Source organism: Polyodon spathula, chromosome 11 (genome assembly GCF_017654505.1).
Source record: "Polyodon spathula isolate WHYD16114869_AA chromosome 11, ASM1765450v1, whole genome shotgun sequence".
NCBI classification, from domain to species: Eukaryota; Metazoa; Chordata; class Actinopteri; order Acipenseriformes; family Polyodontidae; genus Polyodon; species Polyodon spathula.
Genome location: NC_054544.1, coordinates 21,235,191 through 21,244,574, shown reverse-complemented (window position 1 = coordinate 21,244,574; position 9,384 = coordinate 21,235,191). Strand labels below are relative to the sequence as shown.

General features: G+C 37.9%; 1 protein-coding gene across 2 annotated transcripts; it reads left to right on the top strand.

Annotated features, from left to right (window-relative positions):
- Positions 1-136: 136 nt before the first annotated feature.
- LOC121322815 (keratin, type I cytoskeletal 18-like) lies at positions 137-8,988 on the top strand. 2 transcript variants are annotated; one of them, XM_041263152.1, is made up of 8 exons: positions 137-725; positions 2,199-2,281; positions 2,873-3,029; positions 3,662-3,826; positions 4,854-4,979; positions 5,561-5,781; positions 7,188-7,216; positions 8,761-8,988. In XM_041263152.1, exons 1-8 carry the CDS (start codon positions 318-320, stop codon positions 8,856-8,858), a joined length of 1,287 nt encoding a protein of 428 aa, XP_041119086.1. In that variant the 5' UTR covers positions 137-317; the 3' UTR covers positions 8,859-8,988. The 2 variants fall into 2 exon arrangements, with proteins under 2 accessions (XP_041119086.1, XP_041119087.1); XM_041263153.1 differs by lacking the exon at positions 7,188-7,216 and having other exon boundaries at positions 138-725.
- Positions 8,989-9,384: the final 396 nt, after the last annotated feature.

Sequence of the window (9,384 nt, the reverse complement as noted above, 5' to 3'; positions counted from 1 at the left end):
TTGGCTAACATTTTTGGTAACTGTTGTCTTTTCACCTGCACATGTAAAGGCACCAACATTATCTGTATTCTACACACATCAACGCTTTCACCATCCAACCATCGTGATCTCATCTCTACAGTTTGCGTTTAGGGGCGTCTCCGCCTCTCTGATTTGTTGAGTGCTGATGTATATTCATCACGGTTACAGGTACACCAGTGTATATAACCGGTAGCAGAACGCATAGGCAGCTCCACACCTGTGTAGGGAACCCTGATCTACCTTCATACTCACCAGAGCTTTACCAGTTTAAGAAAACCCATCCTCCCAAATTCAACATGTCCTTCACAGTGCGATCCTCAGTCGCCCCCCGCTCATTTTCCAGTACCAGCATCTCCTCCGGGATTCCAATCCAGAGTGCCCTTCGCTCCGGCGCCGCCAGTATGTTCGCTGGGGTCGATGGAAGAAGTTCCCGGATCTCGGTGCCCACTCTGCGGGCAGTTAGCAACAACCTGCGCAGCAGTCTGGATCTCAACGCCGGGAGCTCTGCTCTTCTCTACAATAATGAAAAGGAAACCATGCAGGGTCTCAACGGGCGCCTGGCCGGCTACCTTTCCAAGGTGCGAGGACTGGAGGAAGCCAACAGCAGACTGGAACACCAAATCAAGGAGGTCATGTCGAGGAGAGCACCCACCGGGAGGAACTGGAGCGCCTACGAGAAACCTTTGACAGACCTCCGGAAACAAGTAAATACTAAATAATAAAAATACACATTGCAAGAATAGACTATGCAGACCATGTTTTTAATCACTGCAATTATTTTGTGTATATGTGTGTATGTGTCTATATATGTGTGTGTGTGTGTGTGTGTGTGTGTGTGTGTGTGTGTGTGTGTAATATATATATATATATATATATATATATATATATATATATATATATATATATATATATATATATAGACACACACACACACACACACAGTATACGTGAATGTATTTAATTGTGTTGTGCACAAATTGAGCTGTAAATATATGTAAATGTATTTAATTGTACAGTAATTGTGTAAGTTTATACCGTCTATATCTCAGATGGTTATATCTCAATAATAATAATAATAATAATAATAATAATAATAATAATAATAATAATAATAATAATAATAATAATAATAGCCTTGTATGCCGCTATATATTTTTGTTTTTACCATCACTTGTATTACCGTTTGTTATTTTCATAAATCTTTAAAGTAATTGTTTCTAAAAAGTATAGTATTTTAGTACAGTATATTCATGTGCTTTAAAACATATTGTGCAGTCTGAAATTGCCAGTTTTCACTCTGGCAAGCCCAGCCCTCAAACAACAGAAGTCATCAGTAAAATGTCCTAAACATAATAAGTTTAAAATGTTAGCCCCATAAAATAATTAATTTGCAGTATGTTTTTTTCAGAAAGCACAAATGCTGTCACTATTTTTTAAATAGGGAAACATGTTATTATTATTATTATTATTATTATTATTATTATTATTATTATTATTATTATGAGAAAAAAACAAACTAATATTAGGGGGCTGATAAAGTAGGGAAAGAACCTCACCCTCGCATAGATAATTATCGCAAATTTGTTTGTTTATATATTTATTTATTTAAAGCTACACATCGCTTTTATATTGTAAATCAAGTTCATAAGAACCAAGCACACAAATACATTATTATAGTAAACACAATTTACAGTTATTTTTATTTTGATGCATGTTTTTAGCATCTGAAGTACTTTATAGTAAAACAAAAAAAAAAAAACAATTAACCAAAATTTGTTTTTAATCTTTTCCATAATTACATTCTTAAATAATTGGTTTTGTAAAGTAGGTCTACCCTATAGAGTAAAAATACTGTTTGATGGCCTGTACTTACATTTGCTGTGGCATATATTTTACCTGAAGTGAAGTTTCTGACAAATATCCCACCTGCACAAAATGCATTAGGCTACAGCTTTCTAATTTTGTGAAATAAATATACAATAATACAGAGTGGACAGTTAATAACAAACGATTGCCTTTGGGGGGCAGTGTTATGTTGCCATATAAGTATTACAGTACATACTTTGGATTATTTTTTATAGGATCAAACCATTCATAAGCAAAACCATACTTAAAAGAACTATTGCATTGTTCCAATACACGTAGCTGGATGTAACTGGCGTCCTCTTCCCCTGCAGGTCAGCGATATGGCTCTGGACAATGCCAGGTTGGTCCTGCAGATTGACAATGCCAGGCTGGCATGTGATGACTTCAAAGTCAAGTGAGTTCGATTCAAATCTTTTTGATCGATTTGTTTTAGAAAACAATCTTTACGAGCTTCAGTAGGTATGTAGCAAATGCAGGGTGAATTAAGCTTACAACATCAATTGGCACAGATTGAGAAGACAGTTAGCTAGATGCATTCTCTTTCATGTTAAGATACCCGCACATTAGCTTATATAATAATCTTTACAATGGCAAGAAACTTTTCCTATTAAAATGCATTCATCCTGAAAGGTTATGGCTACATTTTTGCAGTTGATTCTAGCACAATAAACACTTTAGTCTTTAGAATAAATAAATAGGGTTCTGTTAGGTGGCAGACTTCAGAAGCTGGGTTTGGTGTCTATGACACACTGTTACACAGTCATGGCATGTATTGCAATCTTGAATTAATTCTTTTTGCATCCAAATCCCATATGCATTTTTTCTTACCAGGACGTATACAGCATCAGTGAATCACCCTGGATTACATAAACCACATATTCTTGGTTAAAAAAAGTGGTTGATGCAATCCAGGGTTGATTTATCCTAGTTATAGGTTGATAAACCCAGGCCTTTAGCGTACCTGATGCATTTGCTCCCCCTGCAGGTGGGAGGCAGAACTGGCCATGAGGCAGGGGGTGGAGCAGGACATTGGCGGACTGCGCAAGATCATTGATGACACAAGTATCGGCCGCATGCAGCTAGAGAACCAGATTGAGTCCCTGAATGAGGAGCTGGCGTTCCTCAAGAGGAACCACAAGGAGGTAATGCTCCAAATATGCCTCCTGTTTCTCTGCATTCAGAATTCATTCATTTTTATTTGTGAATTCATTATAGAATCCAGACGGATTGTTTTTCAGTATTCTTTCAAAATCATTTCCATATTTTGTTTCCGTGGCAGGATTTTTTTAAATGTCAAAACAAATCATTCTGGTATCTGTTCTTAATCCAGTTTGCATACAAGTACTAATAATTGTGAATGAATGCTGTTCAGAGGGTTTTGTAGAGTTGCATGCTATTTAATAAAGGACTCAAAGATTTTCATGCATTTCTATGTTTGATTAAAGAGGTATTTTGACAATTTGAGACTCAATTCCAGCCTGACCAACCAACGCAATTCAGTAATGAGGAGTAGTAGTTGCCAACTAACCAGATATCAAGACTGACTTTCCCAACTAGTTTTTAACTTGCTGGACAAAATTCAACATATGTTTTCTGCTTAAAACTCACAAAATATATTTTATTGTTACATCTGGAATACCAGAGACTCAAGTTTTTTAGCTGTTAAGATGACGCAATTTTATCCAGTATGAAGTGTTATAAACTAACTAGCAAGGGACATTCGTGTATTCAAATCAGTTACTAACCATTTCCTGTCGCTTTTGCCCCCTCATAGGAAGTGGCCAGCATCCGAGCCCAGATCTCGGACTCCAGTGTCTCTGTGGAGGTGGACGCCCCCAAGGGAGTGGACCTTGGTGAGACGATCGCACAGATCCGCAGCCAGTATGAGACGGCTGTGCAGAAGAGCCGTGAGGACACTGAGGTCTGGTACAAGAACAAGGTGAGACAGCACAAGACCTGGCTGTGAAACTGGGGCCAGAATGGGAGAGATGGAGACACTGAAAGATCCATATAAGTTTACCATAGTAAATCTAGCCCAGGGGTGGCCAAAGTTAGCCTTTCCAATCATTGTCTTTGTTCCAGCCCTGGTCTAATTTTTTTAGTTGAACCAATTAAACCTCCATCCAAACATTAAAGTAGTTAATGAACTTATATCACCTGTTAAACCTGAAGTGGAATGGATCTCCAGGACCATGACTGGAAACCCCTGATTTAGCCATTTATTTTGCAGTAAGGGTGTTTTTCCAATACTTATGTTATGCATTTACCGTGTTTAAGTCTGGATTACCCCTAAACACAGGTATTCAGTACGACCCAGGTGATTTAACAGTGCTGTAAATGCTTGAATAAAACCCAGCTTTGACTTATCCCGACAGGTTATATATAAGTCAACCCCTAAGTCACGATCACATGATAAACATAAGGGTTTAAAATGTCGAGATCCTGAAATTATTTATCTTGCAATTTTGACATAACAACATTTTTATTATAAATAAGCCACCGTACATGTCAGCAAAAATGCCTTTGATGAAACTTTGATCAAGGCATTTTATTGAAACTTAACCAGTGCTTTCATGAGGCTGACATTTGAAGTCATAGTTTAATTTCACATAATTTGACCTTTATGCATTAATACAATATGTTATGCTTTAACAATGGTAAAATGCAATTTTACTGCAATTAGACAATCTTATCCAAGGTAAAAGTCAAACTTTGTGATAATAATATGAAGACATCATTAAAACAGCAGTGATTAAATGCATTACAGGTGTAAAAGAAATACAGGGTGTAGCCTGGCAATTATAACTGTGAGTTATATACAATAGCATAATACAGTTCTAGTAGGGATATTGTTATTGTTGGAAAAAAGCTGTACAATACTTCAATGCTGTGTTTCTTTGCGAAGCTTACGAAACGCATTGTAAACATGCTGCATGTATTCAGCGTTACCTCTGTTTGTGATGCAGTTTGAGGAGCTGTCCACAGAGGTCACTCAGAACACAGAGGCTCTGCAGTCAGCCAAGCGAGAACTGAATGACCTATACCAGCAGAAACAGAGGCTGGAGATTGAACTGCAGACACTGCGTAACACGGTACGATTTACCTACCTCACCCTCTACTAAGAGCTGAGAGACTGAGCAGCTCAGAGTCAGTGGTGGTCTAACCCCTTTTTTCTATAGGCACTTATCCTGTATTTAAGCACTATAGGACAAGTTCCCAAAGCGGTTTACATCAAAATTGGTAGCATATTTCTTGTAAAGGGAAACACTTCAGTTCTAAAATTAGGAAACAAAGTTAAGCTATTAAATGAAATATCGTCATAGCTATTTCTTGATTATTGGGTGCTTTGTTTTCTTAAAATAGTGTGAAGATTGGAGATTTAATAATCTAAAAGAAGATACATAGGTTATTAAACATAATTTGACTCGCATTTAAAAGTACACAGTAAGCCTTTAACAACAAAATGAGGAATACAGTGTTAGTGTTAGTAGAATTCTAAAATCTACTGGGCAGTCAAATAGTAGAGATAATTTTTTTTTAAAAATATGGGGATGTAAAAATGGTTGCTGTTTTAATTACAATTAAATAAAAAACAAACAGCAAATGAAAATGAATTAGCAAAAATGGTGACTATGGCTATATGTATATCTCTGTCTCACCCCTGGTCTTCCAGAACTGCTCGCTGGAGGACACACTGCACGACACAGAGAACCGCTACAATATGGAAGTGGGCAAGCTGAACCAGGCTATCAGGCGGCTGGAGGATGAGCTTGGGCAGGTGCGCACCACCACGGAACGCCAAGCCAACGACTACGCCATCCTGCTCAACATGAAGATGAAACTGGAAGCTGAGATTGCTACCTACCGACGCCTCCTAGAGGGCGAGGAAAAGAGGTGAGTGGCAGGCAAAATTCTTTGTCACAACCTAAGATACAGTTGCCACATCACCAAAATGTATGAGCTGTCTAGCTATCTTTTTAAAGACTAAAGCAAATACATTTATTTTTGTTATTCGCTATATTTGTTTTGAATATCTAGTTAGGAATGAACCACACTTTATGAAAGTAAGCTATTTAAACTGTTTATAGCTTGTCAAATGTTTTGCATGCGGTGTCCTAGATGCGGATGCTGTAATTATGGTGGAGCTCTTAACTCCTATCTCTATACACGTACTGTAATTCTCTTCTTCGCTTAAGAGGTCTGGGAAGTACATTGTTGGAAAATATTGGAATAGCTTTGGAATCAGCATATCATCAAAAGGAATAGAATATAAAAACGCTTTGAAAAAGAGAAATGGCGGTTGGGCTCATCGAGGCTCTTTCCTTTTTTGCATAACATTTGTTCCTACTTAGGGGATTGAATTGAATAGAACAGTCTTTTAGATCCTGATAAGTCACCTGGTAGGCCATGCAGAAGGACTATCCTTGTTATTTTATAAAATATCATATTGACATTGACAGAGTGTGATTCTGCAGAATTGTAGTCAATCATAGTCTGTAGCATAGCTTCACACTGATTTGGCCCACATTTACCATGGCTAACTGTTACCAGACCATGCTTGGAATATGGCACCACAGCCAAACTCATAAACATTTTTTTTGTCAGACAATGGTATAATGTTTCTACTGAAAGTCTGTTGTGGTTGGTTTGCCCTTTGGGTTCACATCTTTTGCAGTACACAAGGTTGTGGTACTGTCTGCAGTCTGATCAGACGACATCCCATAATTTCCTTTCACTACTTCTTGCACTGGATAAAGAATGCTTTGCTCAGACTCTCATTTTGGTGTTTTAAGCATTGTATTTGTGCTGCACTATTTATAGGCCTTAGAAGTTGTTTAAATAAAACATGATACACATTTAAGCAATAATGTTATACTTAAACAGTAAATCATGATCACAGTTTTTGATTGTTGTATTACATGGCACTTCTTTAAAACAGACAGATACTGCGTGTTCAAGGCAATCTTAAGGTTTACTCTTTCACCTTAGAGAAAGGCGTAGGAGGTCACAGAGTCTTGTCTATAACTGCTTCTTACATGAGATGTGTACCCACAATTCTAGCCATTGCTGTTCTTTCCCTACTTGTATTCTGCTCCAGTTTCTTTTGGTCTTAATACTGGAAAAGCTTATATACGGTGGATAAAAGTAGAACATATAATAGCAACATTATGCCACCCCTTAGAAATGACAGCACTGTCGTTATACCATAGTTACACAGTGCAAATGCTTCAGCTTTTCTTGCAGAAGGCATATTAACTTCCACTGACCCAAACACATTTTTTTTGTTTATTGTTCGGCAGAGCTGAGCCACTGCTGCCAGTGAATGTGGGTGAGTGTGTTGAGAAAACGGCATGTTTCTTTATTGAAGTAACAGTTGCTAACAAACAAGGGCACTGGAACTAGGGGTGCTGGGGGTGCGGTAGCACCCCCTGGCTTTGCATGGCTTCCATCATATACAGGGGTTACAGTTTTGTTCAATGGCTTTCAACACCCCCACTTTAAAAATTGTTCCAGTGCCACTGCTAACAAAACAGTTCCATGCATTTTTTCCACTTTGCGTACCCATTCATTATATCAGTCTCAAATGTGAAGTTGTGAAAGAAACACATGTTTTAGCAAACATGTATTTTCATTCTAAATCATGATTAAAGAAACCTCATGCTTTTGTGGTTAATTTCACTGAGGGGGAACAATTGTCCTCACGCCTTTACTGGCTTCTTTCCTGTCAATAGTCAATCGGCCGCTTCCCCTGGTGAATGACCTGCTTTCAGTGAGCCAAAAGACTAGGTTGAAATGAACAAGGCGGCAGTACCAGACTTACTGGAAGGCAAGGCAAGCAAACTGAGTCTAGTACCAGCTGTCTGTTTTAAAATGAATATACATGTTTGCTGTAACACACATCCCATTAAAATCTTCACATTTGAAACCTATGTTGCTATGGAAGTGCAAAATCGGTGAGATTTACAGAATTATTTTGTTAGATACAATTAGTTTAAGAGAATTACATTTGATTCTGTTTAACCCAGTCAGAAAGCTATGGATGAGTTAGGTGCCTGTAATTAACCTTGTTCAGTGTCTCAGCATACCAACAGTCTACTTCACCTAGGGTTACTAACGCCAGTTCAACTACATTTTGTCTCTATGAAAAGTGGTATTCAAAAGTTTACATGCTTTATAAACCTAAATGGATATCACTAAATATCAAGGTCAGGCAATAAGATGTGCTTTTTTTGCATGAAAATGATACAGGCCATTATAAAGCCAGGATCAAAAGCAGCACACTGTAGAATAAATTGGAGAACAAACATCCTGATCATTGCATTTCAGTCGATAGGGGAAGCAGAAGGCATTGAACGCGTGGGGACAATTTCACTATCCAGGTGAAATGAAAAAGAATACCGGAAACAAACTTCTTAAACCTTATGCCAAGTGGGTAATGCACGGTGCATGAGTGAGATTTATGAAACTAAACAACTACTTTAATATATACCCCACCCTGTTAGAAAACACTTCTGTCCATTCACCATCTTGTAGGGATGTTTCAGTATCTTGGGAGCTCACTAGTTTTCTGCATATGGGATTCAATAATGACGCTATGGGATAAATACACCAAAAGTACATGTAGAACAAGATTCAGCACTTCATTTATGATTTAGTCAGCTTACTACTATACATTAGCCACTCAAAAACTCTTGACAACCCCACATTGCACTGCTCCACACACCTTACAATTGCCTGAAACATTGACACGAGAAGATGTTTGCCAGCAACAGAACAGTTTTCTTCTCATGTCAACGATGGTCCTGGTTTTCTTCTTTCTGCTATGTATATGAAATGCAATACTCACATTTCCTTTCTTTGTATTTGTTTCAGAGCCTCAACGGCAGAGTATTAGGAGGGTGGTGGTGATAAACCAGGAGCTTGTGGATGGGAAGGTTGTGTCTCAGAAAGAGGAAGAGATTGAGCAGTAAACTAACACAAGCCTCTGCTCAAGGCTGATCTTGTGCTGAAACAGTAGTGTTTGCCTTTTTTTAAATAACATAAGTTTGATATGGTCAGGTTTCAGGTGTTTTCATTCATTGTACCTTGTTCTTAACAATAAAGATGGGTTTCAATTGATACATTTCTGTCTTCATTTCATTATTCTCTAAATAGTGCACTAATGGGTCTGTTTACATTTGCTATGCTGTTTACTGCTTTGTGTGCAGTCCTGTTTGTTTACATTCCCGGAAGGTAGTTTTGACTTTAAAGACAAGCTTACTCCTCCTTGATACATGCTTACCACTGTGGCATTTTATACTGTAAGCCAGACAGACCTGCTTCTGTGATTACTTGCAGCAATAGTAGGTTATGAATTTCATATTCAAGCACAGAAGGCAAAACTAGAATGGGGTGTTTTTGAGGACAAAAATAAAGCATTCCTGAAGTGAAAATGTAAGAGGAATGATATATCAGACACAATGGTTTGTAAATCTCAAAGTGTGTGGTCTGTATCAC

Excerpts from the sequence above, each read along its gene's own strand:
- LOC121322815 (XM_041263152.1), top strand. The coding sequence starts at position 318 with ATGTCCTTCACAGTGCGATCCTCAGTCGCCCCCCGCTCATTTTCCAGT. Across the intron at positions 726-2,198 it reads TGACAGACCTCCGGAAACAA|GTCAGCGATATGGCTCTGGA; the intron begins GTAAATACTAAA and ends CTTCCCCTGCAG. Across the intron at positions 3,827-4,853 it reads AGGTCTGGTACAAGAACAAG|TTTGAGGAGCTGTCCACAGA; the intron begins GTGAGACAGCAC and ends TTTGTGATGCAG.